At 27.8% G+C, this 22,425-nt stretch overlaps 1 protein-coding gene across 5 annotated transcripts in view; it reads left to right on the forward strand.

Moving 5' to 3' along the window:
* The window catches only part of LOC107449700 (uncharacterized), a 567,179-nt gene that overhangs the window by 508,376 nt on the left and 36,378 nt on the right, over positions 1-22,425 (forward strand). For all 5 annotated transcript variants that reach the window (XM_071187674.2, XM_071187671.2, XM_043043922.3 and 2 more), the window contains one exon: positions 3,294-3,516. In XM_071187674.2, the coding sequence (XP_071043775.1) occupies positions 3,294-3,516 (223 nt within the window). The remainder of the gene's footprint in view (positions 1-3,293; positions 3,517-22,425) is intronic.

Below are 22,425 nucleotides of genomic sequence, written 5' to 3' on the forward strand. Positions count from 1 at the left end.
CTTATAGTATATCTGTATTCTGATAAAAGTTTTAAAAAAATTAAAGTAGTATTGTAGATTGCTGAAAAAAGTGTATTTTTGTGCGTTATGCACTATCTTTTCTCTAGAATCTTGTGTTAAAGAATGGAGCTTTTTTTTTCCCTGAGCTTGAGATAAAAATCTTGTTATCTTAACATCGTGTGAATGTGTCAGCTTCATCAATCTCCAAACCACGTTTTGTGTATTTTTAGATTCTACTCCCGTCGTCAAACAGTCAACGTGTCTTTTATTTTCGCAATTACTGGCTATAAATTTAAAAGAGTTGGTATTGCTGAATGACAGAAACGGGTTAAAAAAGATGTTCAAAATGATCTGAAGATATTTTTCTAATTGGAGATAAACAATTTCGGTTCACTTGACTTCTAAAAAAGTATATGCTACTCGAATATCCTTGCTTACAGAAAGTTTGCATTTTTCTTCTTCTCTTGCTTCTGTCTATTATTACCGCAGTGATTAGTGTTAAACATAACTCACTCTCCTTGAGAACTGTTTCATTTTTGTTCTAGGTATTCTTGCTAAATAAGAACTAAAACATCATAATCCATTCATGTTTTCTGCAGATCCTTTTACATCATCATATATGGGTCGCTAAAATCTCCCTGTCAAAATAATACATTGATTTATATATGTATAAGTTTTCTTTACGATTCGGTTGTCCCTGGGTTTCGAAACAAACGAAGCACAAATGATTATTAAGCGATTCCCGAATAATTTGTCATTTTCTTCCGCTTGTACGATTCTCCCAGATGAAGATTAGTTAATCCCGTATGAAAGAAAGAAGATAAATCTTAAAGGAAAAGGTGGTAAAACTCGCGGAAAGCTGTCAACATTCTAGCCGATTCCGAGTTGAGCCACAATCTCTTTAGATATACCACCACCCTTTCCAAATCCTCACCTATCTCCTATATGCCAGAAAGACGCTCGCCTTAAGCTTCTTCAAATTAGTTTAGAGCAAAAATGAAGCCAAATCCAGCTTTACCTTTTACAAGAAACTACGAAAAATTCTTTCCCAGAAAGCTTAACCTCGCCAAAGATCCCAGTGTCTGACTGTCCATCTTCAACCATGTATGTATGTATAGTCCATACAAACGCTCTGGACCTTAACAAGATTTGTCAGGCACGATTCAAACTGTGTGAGATACCAAGGAAAGAAAAAATACTCAATGAAAAGATGAAAAGTGCAACTGAAGGACTAGTTTGTAACTAGTCCAATCTCCGGGGGATAAGGCATCAGATTCCATAGATCAGTGGGACTTCATTCGTTTATTTTCTTTTTGGGATAAACTCAATAGGGGAACCTGATCAGAAACAAAGGATAAAAAAAAGATATATATTATCAGGAAAAGGCGATGAACCTCATTATTGCGCAGCAAAACTGACGAGTTGTAATTTTCATTGTTGTCAATTGTCAATGCCTAGAACAAAATGGAGTTAGCTTTAGCTGACTGAAAAGAGGAAGAAAAAAAAAACCTGAACAAGACGTAAACACTTTATGATATTATTATTTTTTTTTATCCACTACATCATTTCTTTTGTCTTATCTTTGAGCTCCTCTGGGCTATAAAATTGCCTCGAGACCTTGTTATCGGTCATATCTAATTCAACAAACCAACGAAAAAAATGCTGAATGAAGATGATTTTTTTTCTCCCAGAAATGCCAAATAAGTTGGTCATCATAAATTGGAGGATTTGATCTGTTTATAGAAAATAGGGTGTAAATTGAATGGTTTCTTTTCTTAAAATTCTGTTACTTTTTCCACACTTAATAAACATTTTCTTTATTTGTTTCAATCTTTCTCTATCATTATTTTCAAATATTAATAACATATTAATTTTATACCTGATTCCAACTCAATTTTCTTTATTGAAACTAACATTAGGGATTAACGTGTTACTTTTTTTAAGGATTTTGTTTAAAGAATGAGAAAACCACTTTTTTGCCTCATAAAATTAACAAATTTAATTACAAATGTAGCTTAATTATTATGTTGAAATAAGCAATTCCATCTTTTATTTATACTAACTCCGTAGCAAACTTTTTAAGTAAGAAATTTTTATGAAACCCCTAAAAAATTATTAAATATGATATTATTTAGGTTTTTTTCTCCACTTTTTGATATAAAATTCCGTTTTAAATCTTTTTTCTATTTCATATTTTTTATATAAGGAGTAACAAAAGTGGATTTAAATATTATGTAACGATTGGAGCAAAGAGTTATCTGGAAAACTAATAAAAAAAATTTATTTTTTATAAAAACGTAAAAATTTTAAATAATGTATTCGTTTTAAAAACATCTTATTTGTTTATTTTTATGTAATTAACAGGGAAAGCAATATCTCAATCGATCGAAAGCTTAATAATACTTAGATAAAGATTCTAACATTTTGAAATTTTTTGAAAAATATCCTTGTTCATTTAATCCTTTCACTTTTCTTACTGTTAAATTTTAACGTGCTTGTTTCTTCACTTCAAAATTACTTACTAGTTATTTCACGTAATTTAAATTATAATACTTTCTTTTAAATTACCATTTATGTTTTATTTCAGTACACGAGCATACTTAAATAAATTAGTTTCTGAGATTTGAACTCTTGTTAATATTGCAAATCAATCAATTTTGCATCTATTATAATTGTAAGTTTCTCCCTAATAAAACAAGTTAATGTTCCAAGTCTTGTAAGTTAACGACTCAAAAAGGTTTCAATGACATTAATATTGTGATTTTATTAATTCAAAATTAAGTTTTATATTCGAAATTTAATTATATCTCCCCTTAATTAAAGCGACCTCCCTTTAGAATCCATGACCACCTACACAGTCAAGGTCTTTTATTGGTCAGTTTGTACAAATCAAAGCCAATGTTATTCTAATTACCTTGAATTAACCTCCTTGGTTTCGATTTGTAATATTTAAGCACTCATAAACATTACAAAAAAATAACATATTACTCAAACGAATCGCCTAATATTAGATCTGTTTTATTTAATATGATGTAACGATTAAAACTTCACTGTAAATTTTCCGTTTTTGTCAACGTGATAAAAATATATTAATGAATTCCAAATAAATCTATCTAATTGCGAAATATCAGTCTTTGAAGGTTTAATTCAAAAGTGAAAATTACTAAAAAGTAATTTGCAACTTTTTTTATTACAATGCTTATACTTGTATTGTATTATTGTTTTTTTATGATAAAAAAGATTTTTTTTTAAATTTTATGTACCTATAATAAGGATAAATTCTATGTTTGTAGATCTTCCTGCACAAGTCGGCTATGCAGCACCATGCAAGGGAAATCCACCGAGGAGAAGTTAAACCCCATCAATGTCAACAATGTCTCAAGTCTTTCTCCTCTAATCATCAATTAACGCAACACATAAGGATCCACACGGGCGAAAAACCCTACAAATGCTCCTATTGTGACAGGCGCTTTAAACAACTATCACATGTTCAGCAACACACACGGCTACACACAGGTAAGACATTTTTTTCTTATGTAAAATAATTTATACTGTTTTAATAATTATTTAGAGCCAGTCGAAGGGATGTAGCTGTCTTTTTTGTGACAATTGTTAAAGTACAAAAATTCACTTCCCGAAATAAAACTCTCACGTTTGACGATTCAGCCATCCTTGAACTGTATTTCGTTAATTTGAGAATAATTTTCTCACGAAATCACCTGATTTGTGACGAAGCGGGAACTCTCAGATATATGACGAAATGACGGAACAACATCGTAGTGCATTGTAGTAGATTTTTAACTAGAATGACGGTACTAGAATGAAGACTAGACGATCGAAAATGAAGTGACGATAAAAGAGTATGGTGGGCAAGCGTAACGGATATTCCGTAAAGTAACCGTACTTTACGGAATATTGACAGTTGTTAAAGTACAAAAAAGTATATATGGCAGTTGTTAAAGTACAAAAATTCACTTCCAGAAATAAGACTCTCACATTTGACGATTCAGTCATCCTTGAACTGTATTTCGTTAATTTGAGAATAATTTTCTCACGAAATCACCTGATTTGTGACGAAGTGGGAACTCTCAGATATATGACGAAATGACGGAACCACATCGTAGTGCATTGTAGTAGATTTTTAACTAGAATGACGGTACTAGAATGAAGACTAGACGATCGAAAATGAAGTGACGATAAAGGAGTATGGTGGGCAAGCGTAATGGGTATTTCGTAAAGTAACCGTACTTTAAGGAATATTTAGTATTTAACAGTTAAAAAAAATTTTTTTTTTTGAAGTTTCGTACTTTATAAGGTTTTTTTTAAAAGTTAGATACTAACTATCTTTAAAATAATATTCTCTTTATTTTACGACGATTAAAGAATATCTAAATATAGCATCCTATTCATTCTACAAAGAAAAAGAATAACCAGAGATGAAATGTATTCTCTTTATTACACAAAGATAAAAGAATAACTAGTGATGATATTCTCTTTATTCCACTAAGTTAAAAGAATAACTAGGCATAAAAATATTTCCACTAAGATAAAAGAATAATTGATTTTATTGTTATATTAAGAAAAAGTAATTACTTAAGATAAAGTAGTAGTAATTGATCAAATATATTTTCCCTGTTTCATTCAGATAAAAGAATTATTCGAGATAATATGATTATTTTTTATTCCACTAATATAAAAAAAAATTGATTTTGAAAAAAAATCAAGTCTTATAAATGTTTACCTTAAATATAATGAGTTTTAATTTTAATACTATATTCCTTGCTAATAATTTGTAGTTACCTTTAAAAAATATCTGCAATATATTGCACTTTAAATAAATAAAATGCAAAAACTTCTTAAATTCAGGATACTAGTCAAAAATTGTGTTTTTTGTTCATTAAAATTAAGTGCCCTACGATCTGTCACTGAAATGAGTAGTTTTTCTTACTTAAAAATAAAGTCATTAAATTTAAATTCATAATCGAATTAATTTGATTTCAATATTACCTAATACAATCCATAAAACTGCATAAATAGTTGCTGCATGTTAAGGTTAATAAGAAATAAAAATTCATTACAAGCAAGTACAGTTAGTTATTAACCGCAATGGAAGTATAAAATATCATTACTTGCTTAAATATATACGAAAAATCTAAAGTTAATTAACTAAACATTAATACCCTTAATTGTGCTTCTTAAAAACTAATAATTCTCATAAACCGTTTTTTGAAGAAAAAAATCACTTAATGACCAGCAAAGATTTATTTCACAGAACAAAAATTTAGCATCGAAAATGTTATTCAATTCAATAAAAGAAGCTTAATGAATATTTAATTAATACGACTTACCTTCTTAAACATATTGAATGAACAGATGGTCTTAGAATTAAATTAATAACTAACTATTAACAAATTATTATAGCCTGTTTAAGCATTTAATTTAACCTTAATTAATTTTTTTTCTAACTCTTTTATGCTTAGCCAATTTATAAATATTTTTTTCTTACTCTTTGACACATTTTATACGAGAAAAAACAAATGAACATATTTTACTTTTGTTTATTGTTATGTTCTCATTAGCAATATAAAAGTCATAAATGTTTGATCTAATTGCCTTATATAAATTTTGAAATTTATGTTATTATTTTATAAACATATTTATAGCCTGGTGGCAGTTTACTTTAATTATAATTTAAATTTTACAATAAATATTAATTGATATGCTTCATTTAAAGCATCCAAAACAGCGGTTACATATTTTGCTCATGGTTAAGTTTATAATATTTTGTGATCTCGTCTTCTAAACATTTCCATTATTTTCTTAAATTCTATTTTTTTTTTATTTTCACGTTTTATTTTTTATTCCACTTTTTTAAATCCAACATTTTTAAATAATTATTCAGCTTCTAATATTTAAGTGCATATTGTTAAAGAATATATCAACATTGCGTAATAAAATTTGAGAAATAAGCACTGCAAATTTTTCAAAATTTTTATTTAAACTGTTCGCTGTGTTATAAAGATATTACTATTATAAAGAGTAGAACTCTAGTCCGTTTAATTATATGAGATTTTTTTAAACTATTTTTTTTTTCTTAATAAATATTATCTAAAAAAATCTTTATGTAATGTATTAAACAGAGTTTTCCCTAAGTGTTTTTTGAAGTGCTATTTCGCAACTGTAAATAGTTGTTAACTCATAAACTCATTTGACACATACATTTGACTATAATTACTGTACAGTTTACAGTAATTACAGTTAATGTTTACAGTTAATGTTTACATAAGAGGTAATAAAGTTCTATTCTAAAGAAAGGATTCACAAATTTAGGATAGATATTACTAATTTGCTTTTAAGTTCGGCTCAGTATACTTAATTAAATTTACCGGAACATTTATGTCATGTTACTAATTAAATCCAATCACAATTTCGTTTTTAAATGAAAAACATCTCAAACGTTAAAATATTCAATCAAGTTAGGATATTACATACAATAAGATCGTTGCTCATTTTAAAACGACATTCATGAACGATTAGTGAAATTTATTTTTAAAAATGATAATCAGTTTAAAAATACATTTCTACAATACAATTTAAAACAATGTCCGTGGTATTTAAAGTAAAACAGCATGCGCTTTAATCTATTATAAAAAATATAGGGGAGGGAGGGAGAATTAGAAATTTTTAAAAATTTTGAAATTCCTAATAATGATGAAAGATCTTTACATTTCTTTTGAGCAAATTTAATAAGAAATGTTTGAAAAAAAATTATATGATTCACTTACCATTATATCATACACGTTTACCAATGTTCTTCTGGCATATTTTTTTTTTCATTTTAATTATTAATTAATTATTTCTTTCTTTTGCAAATCGTAAAAAAAGATAGTATTTATAATTAGAAAATTTAAATGCATAGAATTCATTAAGATTAAGAGTTTGGTTCAATGTACCCTAGTTTCATATGAAGATCAAAGGAAAAGTACGGATTATGTCCATTTTTTTCAAAAAAATGACCGCCTTCTTCTGCATTTTGAGAGGATTGTTCTGTATTTTCAAGTTTTCAAAATACAATAGCGTGGAAAATTAGCTCTCCTCGTGAGTTATTACACAGTGAAGGTGGATCGTATAGGGGAAAAACGGTTCCTCTCCACGCGTAGACAAGAACAAAGAAAAGACAACTGAGGATTGGGAGGGAATTTTGAGGAAAAAACGGTTCTTGTTCAACCCGATTTTCAAATTAAATTTTTTCTAAACACAAAAAAATTTCAATTTTCTTATGAAATTTATGAGGGATATAAGTAAATGCTTGTGATATTCGTGTATGTTATTATTTTTACTATTTCTATCGAATGCTTTATCCTGAAAATTCTCAAACCTTAAAACTTGTTTTTCTAAGAATCAGCTTTCATGGGTATAAACCGTCCCTCTCCATTGTTCTTCTTATGTAAATGCACACATTAATCCATTTTCAATTAAAATTCTATTTAATCAAAATTTAACTGTTTTTTGTTCTCTTAATGTAATTAATATAATAATTTAATATAATTTTTTTAAATTTTTAATAGTCATGCATATTGACACATATTAACGAAACAGTTGTTGAGTAGTTTTCTCTTCATAAATAATTTAAATATTTTGCTGTCAAAAATTTTTCTGATAGAAAATCTTCTTGAAACTTAAATTAAATTTATATTTTTAGTTAATGTTTTCGAAAATTTATCATAATAAATCAGCATACAGGGATCGAGGATAGTTCATGGCGTCTCCTATCTCTCACCGTTGATTCACTTCACGTAAATTAAAAAAAAAGAAAGTATAAGTAAGAAATTTTGCTATAATATATTATATGGTGGGGCTAAAAAGTCAGACAAGCACATTATAAAATAACATTAAATTACATTAAAACATTTTAATTTATTGAAAATTAATAAATTAACAAAACTTAACAAATAATAAGAATAATAGTAAACTTTGACTAATAAATAAATTTAATTGGTATCAAAGTGACCAACTTTTGCTAGGGCGCAAACGCTTATTGAAATTTTCAGTCGAGACCTTAAATCTATCTAATTCCCACCGAAGAAACTGAACTCCAAACTTTTGTGTACAGAGCAAAGCAACACTTAAACTGTCGCTTAAACGACTCGAAAGTAGCTGATGATTCGATGATAAAGCCAAAAGCATATCACGTAAACTAGGAGATATATCATAAAATATTTTATAATAAAATGGTTAAAAAAATTAATATACACCTTAAAAAGAAATCAGTTAACTTTTATTCTATGATGCAATAAATTTGTCCGAGTTTTTTTGGCGCAACCTGTAGTTTTTATAAACACTTTTTTAATTTCTCATATTTTCGCCCGTAAATAAATGACTCATGTTTTGACCTAACCTAAGGCAACATTTTATTTTTGAGGTTACTTTCACAAAATGCTGTAATTTTCGCCCGTAAATGAATGACTCATGTTTTGACCTAACTTAAGGCAACATTTTACTTTTGATGTTAACTTTCACAAAATGGTGTAATTTTCGCCCGTAAATGACTGACTCATGTTTTGACCTAACCTGAGGCAACATTTTATTTTTGAGGTTAACTTTCACAAAATGGTGTAATTTTGCATAATCATGTGATTTTATGTCCAATGCTGTATACAAATATTTAAATTTTAAAAAATTTCAAAAATAAACACAGTTTTAAAGGGTTATCATCCATGCACGTCTGCCCAATATACCCCACATTTTCATATAGTTTTTTTTAATTTCATTTTTTTTTAAATTTTACAAATTTAACACATTTCATTAACTAACTCATTCAGCATAATACACATGTAATCACAGTTTTAAAATTTTCCGTAAAAAAACAAAAATTTTCGTTCATTAAATTAATAACATAAATATTTTCAATGAAAAATCGTATTTTCATGTATAAAACAAAAAAGCTCCCTTACGTTCTGGTGAAAGTAAAATAACTAAAGTGTATAAAATATTAACAAAATATTAAAAATCACTAAATATAACACAGTTCCGTTAACAAATCTAAAATAATATTATCGAATTTAAAATTTTCAACCAGAATAGCAGTCAACATCATTAATATTTCGATTAACCTTCATTTCTTATGGAAGTATCTGGATTTATTATCAAGTCCTTTAAATCGTTATTGGACAAAGTATCGAATTGTTATGGAAATAATTGTTTACTGATATGTTGTTCATAGTTTTCTTCTTGCATAGAATCTGACTTCGATAATGCTAAATTATTTTGTATTGACAAATATAATGAACTTTTAATTATACCAATTGTTTAAAGTAAACTCAATTTCAACATAAGTTCTAAGTCTGTAAAAGAATTTTTGAACAGAAAAGTCTCTCATATTATATTAGACTAAATTAAATTAATTGCTTGAGTTTTTTTTTTTTCCCTGCGATCCGGTTGTTTTTCTCTTGTATATCGATAAAGCAAATATTTTTATTCAAGATTAGAAAGTGAAAGTTTAACTATTACTTTTCTTTTTAATTTTTTTGTTTATATTTAGCAATTGGCCTTAGCATTGGCATATAATATAAAGGTCAAGGAAAATAACTCAATACAATAAAATCGTACCAGTTTTTCTTAATGTAAACTCAATTTCAACATAAGTTCAAAGTCTGAAAAAATAAGAGAATTTTGCACAGAGAAGTCTTTCAAATTGTATTACGCTAAATAAAACTAATTGCCAAAGGTTTTCTTTTTATCTTCTGCTGTGTTTTTTCTCTTCAATATCGATTATACGAGCAAATTTATTCAAAATTAGGAAGAAAAAATTTTAACTATAACTTTTCTTTATTATTATTTTTTTTACTTAGCACTTTGGCTTAGCTTTCAAATGGTATATAATATAAAGATCAAAGAAAACAAGCCGAAATCTTGAGCTTAATTCTAAGCTTATATCTGAAGCTAATTTTCAATTTAAAAACCTCATTGTAATTTAGATATATTCTCAAGATAAGCATAGGATTAGTTCGGGAAGCTAAAGGACTTAAATTTTAATCCTTAAGATATCCTTTCTCAACATGAGTGATTTATTTTTAATATTTTAGAAAAAAAAATAATTTTAATGTTTTTCTTATTATGTTCTTTACTTCCTAAAATTATTAAAATCAGAGTTTTTATTCTAAGTTTGACAGATATAAATTAGTACTTACCCATTCATACAATTTTTTTTTTTAAAAAGACTCTTTTCCTATTTTTGGAAAGTTTTTTAAAAAGGATTTGTTTTAATTAAGTTTTCACTGAAAAAGAATTTGTTAGTACAATTATTAATTTAAAAATACTGATGGTTTGTAATTTTTAAATCTTCAGAATTTCAAATAAAATTAGAATTAAATGATAGTTGATAATTCGTATTTTTTAATGCTTGATTTAAATGTATTTCTTTGAAATTTTTTATAATAATTTTGCTAAAATGTAATATTTAACTGTGAAAAATGTTTAAAACTGAGTGTATAATTTTAATGAATTTAAAACTTTAATTTTTTACTTATTTTCTACTTCAATATAATAGTTATGGCTCAAAAATTGAAAGATTTTGCTATTTAACCAAAATAAGATTCTTATTATTGCAAACTTAATGCTGTTACATAATAGAGTACTGGCTACATTATCATTATAATTTATTTTTCCAATAATTATACAATGTAAGACAAAAACAATAATTCATTATTTTTTTAAGCCTTAAACACGTTTACCATTTTGACATTTTCTAAGATCTCTGCTGCCATGAATTTAGACTTCTTTATTTATACAATTCTTATTTTATAAATATACAAAAAAAATCATAATTGTATTCCACATCTTATTCTTAATTATTATTCTTAAAAAACTTAATTCAATAGTTTATTTACACAATTTAAACTTTATTTTAGTTTTAGTGTGCTATTAAATTCCAGTACAAACATTGTGATTCTCTCATAAAATTACAAATAATGTCCAAGCTTGAACCCTTTATATACAGGGTGTTCAGTAAAAACCACCCTTAATAATCAATTTTACAATTCTTATCAAAAATTTAAAAAAAAGTATACGCATTTGAGGTTGTAAATTAATATTCAAGTGATCAAAAAACAATAACGCTTTCGGAATATGACAAATTACGGCACAGAAAGACTGGGGTAATAAACAAGACATGTTTGATAGCGAAAAGAATCAGAGAAAAGTTGAAAAACGGTTATTAAAAATATCTTTAAGTTTCAACCTCGAATTAAACCTATTTTTATGTTTATTACATCTGCCATCTTCTATTGTAATTGATTAGATTTCGATATAAATTTTTGTTTTTTCCTCTGTTGAATATTCATTTGTTACACGTAATGTGTATTTTTTTAGTTTTAATTTTTAATAAAGTTTCTAAGCATACATATTAAAGGTGGTCTTTACGGAATATCCTGTATTTATGAATAATTTCCTTCAATTCAAATGGGAGAAAATCAAATAACTATTATGATTTGGCTAGTTTTTGTACTTTAAACATGTTGCTAATTTGATTGAAATATTAAAAATCAAATGTTCGTTTCTAAAAATTTCCATTTTTTAGTTTCCTAATATCAAACAGTTATAAGTTATTTTTCAATTATATAAACCAGAAAAAACTTAATCTTATTTAAATTATGTATCGAAATTAACAAAGGCTGAATGCTTTTTTTTTATTATTATTTTTAGGAAGGGGCCGTTTAAATGTTGCGTTAGTATTTAAAGGGGGGAAGGGATTTGTATCTTGCTTAATTTTGTTGACAGAGGGAATGAATGGATCAATGCTTATGACACAATGCTTAAAACACAAAATTTTTCTTAAGTACAAAAAAAACATTGTATCTTGCTTAATTTTGTTGACAGAGGGAATGAATGGATCAATGCTTATGTGAAACACAAAATGTTTCCTAAGTACAAAAAAACATTGTATCTTGCTTAATTTTGTTGACAGGGGGAATGAATGGATTAATGCTTATATAAAACACAAAATTTTTCTTAAGTACAAAAAAACATGACAAAAATGGGTAAATGCAAAAAAAATTACACTTGGAAAATTCCAAATGTGAAATAAAATATTAAATTTGGGGAAGGACAGAAATTGGAGGGGGGGGGAAATTTTCAAGGAGTTTTATTTTTTATAAAATAAATTAATAAGTAAATTTTGTTTACGCAAATTTCATCTCTAATTAAAATTTAATCCTAAAGTTCTTAAAATAAAATTCCTGCAGGAAAAAGTCAAAGCTAAGCAAAAAACAAAAGGGGGATAGAGGTTGTAGTTACTTTCTTACTTTAGTATAGAAGAGGTTTTGTAATTTGCTTATTTTTGCTGACATGGGAGGAGGGGGATCCAAAAGTATCAAAAGCATATTATTTGAATGACCCCCAACATTATTATCGTCCAAACAGTTATAGCAGATTTTCGTACACAAGGAAAGAAAACATGCTCATTTATTATTTAACCTCATTTAAAGAAATGCAACAGATTGTATTGCCAATATAATACGAAAATAAATTCCTGTTTCAAAAATCCTTAAATTTAAGTTTTTAGTAATCTCAGTAAACTCTTGCAACAGCTTAGCGTGATTTAGATAAATCACATGCTCTACTTTTCAAATCACGTGATCTGTACTGAACCATGGTTTTATAAGGTTAAACAAAAATGAGAAAAAGTAATATGTGAGATTTTTTAAACGAATTTTAGCAGTATCTCGTACATAAGAAGCGAAAACCATTTATTATTTTATTTATGGTTTAACTTTTTTGTATCATTATTTAAAAGGAGAAAAACTATCAAAATTTATTTATATTTCTCTTATAAAAATTAAATGCATCTTACTGTGAAGAATATTATTCTTTATTCCAATATTTAAAATTAAGCTATTTTTTCGCTTTTAATAACTCCCAATAATTGTTGCAAAGAAATTTTCTGCAACATTAAATCCCAAACAAGAGTCTTTTAGCTACCTGCAAAACTCCGGCAACCCTTCAAAGAATGTTGATTTTTTTTTTCCTGAAAAGAAAAATTGGAATGGGAAAAATTGGTATAAAAGGAGAACAAAAGCTGTAACCAGACTTTTTAAAATTGGGAGAGGTCCATCTTTTTCGCATACGTCTAACAACTAGATCTTAAAAGAAGGGTAAAAATTGATAATCAATACCCTAGCATTCGATATAGTAAGTAAGTGCATTAAGATAGCTATTGTATTCCATGCTCGACCTCTGCGACATGTTTTATTTTCTTTTTATTATTTTTAAATATTTTTTTTTTCGCTTCCCACCCAATTTTTCTTTGATAGTATCTTTCTCTTCCCTCCCCTCCCCCAACTACACCCACTAACTCGTCACCAAACTGCTTTCAATTGCCAGGACCAAAAGTTTTTTTTTTGCTTTATATAGCCTCTTAGAGTAAACTTAAACTTTAGAACAGTAAATGAAACTTTTAGCGAAGATCAATCGTCCGAGTATATTCTTTGAGATATGGGGACATTTGCTGATATCGAAATTGCTCATTTTTCGAAAAATTTTTGACATTTTGAAAGGACACTTAATATTGCGGATATTTCTATATCTGGAACGTCAAATTTAAACTTGAATTATGTTTCCTTCAATTTTTGATTGATAAAACAAATCTAATTTTGGTTTTAGTTTCAATTTTTTTTTTTCATGTGTCTTAAGATTTTGGGTTTATCTCAAATGGGATTATAACATAAACTGTGCAGAGATGTTACTGCTGCTCTGATATACTCCAAAATTTATCCATAAAAATTATAAAATTTCTTCAAATTTATTTTAATTCTGTTTCGCTGCATTCTAGCTGCGCCCTCTATTTACTCCGAAATAGCAAATTAAAATATTTTATTACATTTGCTTTCAAACAGGAAATTCCGCGAAACTTCATTAGTATTTTTTCCCAAAAATGTACTTAAAGTAAGGGGAATGCTGTTGTATTTAAAAAATGAGAAAAAAAATTTATTTTTGATGATTTTTGTAATTGATAAGTTATTTATGCTGCTTTTGATATAAACAAAAGTTCTGATTTCAATTCCAAGCATAATAAAAAATATTGATCCAACTGTCTCAAAAATTGTAGCAAGTAAATAAATACTTCAATGAATTGAAAAAAGAATTTTAAAGTCTTACTTATACTTAAGAAAACTTTACCTTGCTGCTAAGATCATCATTAATTTTAATTTAATGATTTCTCGGGAAATAATTTACTTTCTTAATGATTTCAGGAATCAAGAGCTTTTTAATTTTAAGAATTCTGGAAAATAATTAAATAATTACGTTTCAAAATTTAAAAATTTCAATATATATATTTTTTTTTTCATATTTGTATTCAATTCTTTCTCCCCCTTTCTTTGTAAGATATTAATAAAAAATATATTTACATTTTCCTTATTTAAATATCACATTGAGTCTTATTTCCATTTAAAAATATATTTAATTTATCTGACACACTCTTAGAAATTTCTCGGAAAAAATGGTTTAATAACAATTTATTTAATGGTTATTTTACCATATTCAATCCAAAGAGTCAAATAATCAGAAATAAAATAGTAATCAAACTGTCAAATGTAAGGAAAATTGTTTATTAACTGCTTTTACCTAATGCGGTTAAACAACCAGAATTTTATCACACCAACTATGACCACCTAATGAAGCCACTTAGTTCTTCACAAATGAGTACATTTCCTAACTGAGCGGGCTAATCTGTTAATCCCATGACCGGAAGAACTGGGGTTCGAAACCCTACACTGGCACCAATTTTCTGTGTTCCCTCCAAAGCACGAAGAATTTCCAGTGTCCGGCACACTCCAATGCTCGTTACATTAGGAAAAACCGAGCTTCTATGTCTGGTTAAAAAAAAATTTTCTCAGGGTTTTAAAAAATGCTAGTTGTAAATGGTTAAAAAACAATAAAGGTAAAAAATGTTCTTTACCGTAAACTTTACGGTAAGTCGGATGGACAGACAGCTGCCAGTTGTTTTACCGTAATTTTAGAATGAAAATTTTATCAGTGCTACCAATCCCTATTATTGTAATAATTCATGGTGGTCTCCCTTAACCATAAAAAAATTTTACTTCTTACAATTTTAGTTTAACTTTGCTAATAAGAAAATAAAAAGACAGGGTGGGAAAATATTACCGCAAACATATTTTTATCATGTTTCCTCAGGGCTAAGTCTCATGATAAATAAAATTCTATTTAATAACTCCAGAATACTGTAAACATTTATTTTAAAGTAGAACTTTTGTATATTATTTTGTCCATAAACACAATTCGATCCTAACTAGAGTTAGGCGATATATCATGAAATATCGATATTTATAAATAGTGTGATTTCTTTATTTTAAAGTATATTTTAATTATGTATCATGATTATTTTTCTTGCGATAAATACCGAGTATGGCATAATTATTGATAACAATGATATCACTATCAGTAAGCGTATTCGTCGAATACGTTAATATCGTGATCCTTGTAGGCAATAATGAATATCGCAATATGATAATGCAATAACAAATATAATAATATAAATGTATAATTATATTATTGTATTTGTCATTGTATTATCATAATTTCGATAAAGAAAATTTAAAAGAAAATAAGGTAAATTATTTTGGACTAAACATCACGATATAACCAGAGATATCTATATTTTTTTACAGCGTATCGTATTGCCGATATTGCTTGGATATCGTATCCTAACAGTTTTTTACGTAAACTTTCTTCGAAAAAATATTGGAAAATTTTAGATTTTTTTCAGTTTAATATTTCTGTTTTCTAATCGTACATAGTGCGTATCCTGCTTTACGATAAATATTGAATAATTTTGCTATTACCGCCAACTATAATATCGCTATAATTATCAATAATGATATATTATGGAATACGAAATATAGTGTTTATTATATTGGCAAACATAAGTATCAAAAATGATAATTCTTCGAGTATTATTGATGACGATAATTATTATTATCGAATGCGATATTAGCTCGAGTGTTGATAAATTTCCATTGTGTGATAGATGACAATATTAAACATTGTGCAAATAATATAATTCTTTTATATTGCAAACATATCACGTTCAATATTTCCTGGCAATATATCGTTATTCCCATATCGTTGAGCATCAATGCTGCCTATTTTTTATGTAAAAAATTTTTGAAAAAAAAAAAAATGGGACATTTTGGGAACTTTTCATTGAGCAGTTAAATAATTCTATCTACATGCCAATACTTCATGCAGCATAAAATGTCAATTTACTAAAAAATATTTCTCCAAAAAGCAGTGAAGCAAACATTTCACCCCCGCCCTAAAGTGTTATTGGGCCATCTCATTTTAAACAATGTCAAATAACCTATCCTAGTTGAATAATCTTCTGAAGCAAACTGCGAAAGGGTGGCTAGGGTGAATTGTTGATTCATAACTATCTAAAACCTGATTCTTAATAAGGCTCCAATTATGTATTTTTTTAAAAATTCTAAAACACACTTCAAAACAATAATGAGAGCATATTGCCGATACTTTAAAACGCAACCCCCCTTCCCCTTCAAAGTTTAAACAGTGGAAAAAAGGGGTGGTGAAAAAAGTAAAAAATTGTCCCCAAAACTTTTCGTTTCTTGTACGCGTGTAGGAAATAAAAATCGAGTGATAGGTCACTCCAGACAATTCCTAGTCGAGTCAGAACCCTCCCGCACGAAAATCCCTTTGCCCCACCCCTATATACGACAAGGATATTAGCGAAGGCAGGCCGGCCTTCTTATATTCTCGTTAAGAAGACTGTCGCAGGCAGGGCTGTAAGAAGTACATTGCTGGTGACCCCCAGGGTTTGGAAAGCCATCCATTATACTCGATCTTGACGGCTGAATAAAGGCTGCACCCCTCCTGCTTGTTGGGGTGAGGGGTGGGTAGGTGCAGAAATCAATGCGCCATTTACTATGCACGGACATCCATCATCGGCTGTCAAATATCTGTCACTGCTGTGATTTATGGCAGCAGTGCTGGTCGCTGCTTCCCATTGGACAGCGCTACCCACTGTCCACGCCCAAGGTTGCCATTCTGGGCGCGATTTTTAAAAGCCAAATTCCGCCACTTGGCAAAAAAATGATGCCGCTAAAGCGATATGATCGTGTAATTTGGAGAAAGGGTGATGAAATTGGGAGATGAGATTTGGAATACCTGGCGCACTTTACGGTTAAATCCCCCCTCCGCCCTTCAGAGCTCCAATTTATAAATTATATAACTTATTTTGGGCATAGCTTTAAGACGTTTTTTATGACGTGTTTTAAAAAAATAGGATATGTTTTAAATTTTTTTTCTGATTATTTCAGTTTCTAAGTGTTTCGGTGGAATAAATATGCCAATGAAATCAAATTATATTTTGATTTTTTCTTTAATTTTATTTACATTGTTAGTTTTTAATTTTATGCTGAAAAAAAAAATTAATTCTTACCACAATGTTGATTTTTATTCATGTAATTTTTGTAGAAAAAAACACGCATTTGCATAACGGAATCGGCGAAAATGGACTATGTAAACATTTAAAAAAAATTACTTTTTTTATTTACATTCAAAATAGTTTTTTTTAATTAACTTAGCTTATGAAGATTTCTTTTTTTTTTTTTTTCTTTTTGAAATTATAGTTTTGCAGTCACTTTACCTAGATTTTTTAATAGCTTTTACGGAATTGTTTTGATTCATTTCTAAGAGCTGAAAAAAAGTTACTATTTTAAAACGATATTTCTCTCCAAAACCGGCGATATCGTTTTTAATAGTGGCAACCCCATTGCTTTTCAGAAAACTTCTGTGACGTCAGAATTTCACAGACTGCATGGCGGATGAACATTCTGTCTTTCATTTGATCTTTTCTTTTTCAAAGCCTTCATCACTTCGTTTTTACTCTAGAAAAATGACAATTTCTCGCTTTCTTTTCTAAACTCTTTCGTATTCACTTTCAAGATCTTCAAAACAGTTTGACTAAACACAATCCCTTCAGTCCTTCCAGAAAAGTTGGAAATATGAGGAATACATAGACCTTTTTTTTTTTCCCAAACCGGAAGAATGGAAAAATTTTCTCTTAAGAAACGTTTTAAAAATGAGAAATTTTCAAAAGTTTTTTCATCTTTAATAGATTGAAGAATTGCATCAAAGTTTTCTATCGTAGGCTAGAAAAAGTTTCTATAGAACTGCGTCTTTCAAAGGTATAGAAAAGGTTCTGAAACTTTTATCAAACATATAAATTTATTATACATTTCATACATAATTAAAATTTTTTATTCATTTATGTTTTTTAATACAAAATATTAAATTATTTTGAAGCAAAAATCATTGCCAACTGTGAGTTGAATTTGAAAGGTGATTTTTTTTTTCTGAATTTGTTTTCATAGGAATCAGAATCTTAAGATTTATTTTTGCGATAAAAATTTTTTGAAATTCGGAAGATATATTCATCGCCTATATTTATCACAAAAATAAAAGTTACAATACTGAAATGTTTATCGTTGATTTAGTTGTGATAATCTTTAATCGAGATTGTTTCTAATTTTTTTTATTTTCTATTGATATTTGAGGATATCAAGTTTCTGATGAATCATTTTTTAGCACCCTACAATCAAATAGAACATGAATGAAGCTGAATCATCACTTCACGCACTGGAATAAATTTGTTTCTGGGAAATCAAATGTGAAACAAAACAGACAAAAAACATTGAAAAAAATATAAACCAGAAAAAAAAACTTTTATGTAACAAAATATCAGGAAGAAGAACAAAATATCAAACAAAAGTTTTTATGTATTTTGAAATATTTTTATTAAAAAAAAGAAATAAGTACTATAATTTAAAGTTTATCATTTATTAAGGAATTTAAAATTAATTTATATTTCAGTAAGCAAAATGCAAAAAATAAAAAAAATTTATGTTATCAAAACTAATTTTTATGAACGAGTCATATGGTTAAATTGGCGTTTTTTAGTATTATTATAATTATTTTCTTTTATTATTGTCATTTTCAGTCAATAGCTATTTCTAACAACCATTTCTCAACAGTTTCAAGGTAAAAAAATTATTTTATCCCTATACACTTTTAGCATATTTTGAAAAACGGGGCTTCAAAATTTGAAAAATTTGACTTTTAAAAATTTTAGTTTTAAGTCTAAGATGTTATTTGGGCCATAATTGATTTCAAATACTGATAATTTAAAAATAAATTTTAAAAAATACCTGTGTTAAAGGTGAAAAAAATGCAAAAATAATAATAAAAGTCGATGATGCAAGACTAGCGCTGACATCCATCTTCTCATAAACTCATACTCCGTTTTATGCATATGCATAACATTTTACTATAAGCATTTTATTTTTTTGAAATTTAATTTATTGTTACTAAATAAAGACTAATAAGGCAGGTGTCGTAAGCTTTAAACCTCAAAATTAATGCTTAACAAAATAAATCAGGTCTATTGTTTAAATGAGGGCTTAAGAGTTTTTAATGATTGTTCTTAAATATCTTTAATAAAAACACTCATAAAAAAACTTTTTTTCTTGTATTAATTACAATTGGATAGTCTTAAATTTAAATTAAATTTCGATTGAATTTAAATAAATTTATTGTGATTGGTAATTGACGTATATTTATTTTCTTTTTAAAAAAAACTCCTTCTTTTAAAATGTTATTAAATTCACTATAGACAACAACACTTTTTTTGATGACCATATATCATTTAAGTAATCTTCCTGCTTTTAGTTTTGTCCAAGTTCTCGAAACAATTTTTTTATGTATATATATATATATATACATATATAAAGTGCTTTTTATATTAATTTATATTTTTCTTTTTTGTGCTAAATGTTATTCTTAAGGGACTTGAAAATAAGGGTATAATCTTCAGTAGGTATATTTGGTTGATTATAGGGTGAACCCGATTTAGATAATCGGGTGAAATTACTGTACTTTATGGTAATGACATTTCTGGTTTAAAAAAAAAAAAAAAAACGTAATTATGGTTAATAGAAACAAAATATATGGTATTTAATATATGGTATTTGGTAATTTTTTTCATTCATTTGATAATGATTTACTGGAAATTCTGGTTTTCTAGATTCTGTTCTTATTACCGCACATTTAGTAAAAAATACAAAACTGAACAGTAAATTTAACAGAATAAATGGTTTTTATGCCATGCTCTAAGTTATCATGTTAAAATATAAAATTTTATCACATTTACGAATTTTTATTACGCATTATAATATACCATATTTTATCGTTAATTTTACCAAAACCATTACCAAGGCGCTTCGTTAAAAAATTACTGAGCTTTTTGGCTTTTCCAATAGAGCCAGAAACGCGGTAAATTTTACCATTTTCTGATAATTTTGACCATACTTTTCTTGTCAGTCTATATAACATTATCAACATAAATCAAAAAGGATTTTCACCATGATAATTGTTTATTGAACTAAGAAATAACTTATTATTGGTTGATTTTTTCCCCTTCTAACCTAATCATTACAATTTTACTTTTTCTCCAATATCCCATTAACTTTTCAGGAATGATTCCAAATAAAACATCTCCACTCAAAAAAAATGATTGATTAGAAATATCTATATATATTCTGTATGACTTTAAAATAAATTCCCATTGAGAACTTCGGCGCACGGAGGGAGCTCTTGTTGATAAATATACCCATCATCAAAGCCTGCCATTAACTTCTGAGGCCTGCCTTATTTTTCAAGTCGGCCTACTACTCCACCACACTCCCACGCACTCCAAAGTACACTTCATCAAACCCGCTTTTCCCAGCCCTGCTTTTCCGCTTTTTCCATTTGATAGTTGGGCGCGATATCCTGATCTATCCTCGATCAAAATGCTCCTTCTCTATTTGAGACGCGAGCACCTTTAACGGGCTTTGATCTCCTTTTTCTCTTTCTTTTCTCAGTCAACTGGTCGTTACACAGTCAAAGCCCCATTTGTCAAGAGTGCGACGAACTTTTTTTTCTTAGCCCTCCTTTTCCTTAGCCTCCCTTCTATTGAACGTATATTAAGGGCGAAATTTTCAACCATGCAAAAGCCCCATCTATTTGCTTTCTCTTCTTTCTATAATGCATAAAAAGCCCAACCTGAACACTCATTTACTTCCCATTTAGCTTTCGGTCATAACACGATGATGCAATTTTCCCCTTAGATTCCTTGTTTCTAAAGGAAAAGAGTTATAAATATGCCACCTTAGTGAAAAACTTTCCTTTTTTTTTCTTTCATCGTTGTCTCAGAATAAAGGGCTATTTTCTTTGTAACTAGATTACGTTGTCATTTAACCATGGGAAGTCTAACGCCTTTATATCCCCTTAAGTATTGGCAATTTTTCATAAATTATTTTTCATTTTACTTAATCAGTTATACTTAGTTAGGTTAAGCAATATTTGGAGATTACTGTTGTAGGAAGATGCTTTTTGATTTAAACCCAGCAACTGCCGATTTCTTTGTATATAAGGATCTTGTCTAGATGGCTTGTTTAAGTTCGAATTTCATACTACGTAATTGGGGATTAATAGAATTGTACTCAACTTGTTTAGGTGAGATTACTATTGCTAAGAGGACACTGCACCACGATAGAAAAAGTTAGTTCAGACACACCTAGAGTAAGCCATAGAGTAAGTTTCAAATCCTGAAAAAAAATATCAAAATAAATTATGAGAAGATTACGCAATGGGGAAGTTTTCCTTCAATAATTTGTTTGCATTTTGTTATTTTAATGTTTTTTTTTCCGTAATTGAAACTTGTCTTAACCTAGGTTTGACTGAACTCCCTTTTTCTATACTTTAAATTTTAAATTAGTTATAGAGGTGAAATAGAATTTGTTATGAAAAGTTTCTCCCACGATATGGCGTCCTCTTATCATTATATTGGAAGGTATCTGATATAAAAGAAAGTGATATTTAAGCCTAGGTGCATATGGTTCGTGCTTCTTGGCTGCATTCTTTCTGGTGGATTCACGGACAGATTTAGTTTTGTAGATTTCTATTAATATTTTTAAAAGTTTTTTGAAATTTTTTTTTTGATGTTTTGGTACAAAAAAAAATCACATTTCTAGTTTTGTAATATTTTTGTTAAATAAATGAAATCTAATATTTTTTAGGAAAAGGAAACAAATTGTAAAAATGAAAAATTAAATAAATTGTCCAAAAATAATATTTTGCTATGGGATTGACGACTCTATTTCCTTTTTCTTAATTTTACGTTTTTTTTAAAATTTTATTTTATTTATTTCTTTATTAGAAACATTGAATCAAAACATAACGCTACTTGAAACATTGCTACCAAATTTGTAGATTTTCCAAATTTATTTAAAAACTTCTAATAAATCCTAATAAATTTTCTGGAACTTCTTAAATTATTTTAATAAACTGTAA

This window comes from Parasteatoda tepidariorum, chromosome 11 (genome assembly GCF_982258835.1).
Source record: "Parasteatoda tepidariorum strain Cologne lab strain chromosome 11, Ptep-v5.0, whole genome shotgun sequence".
Lineage (NCBI taxonomy): Eukaryota > Metazoa > Arthropoda > Arachnida > Araneae > Theridiidae > Parasteatoda > Parasteatoda tepidariorum.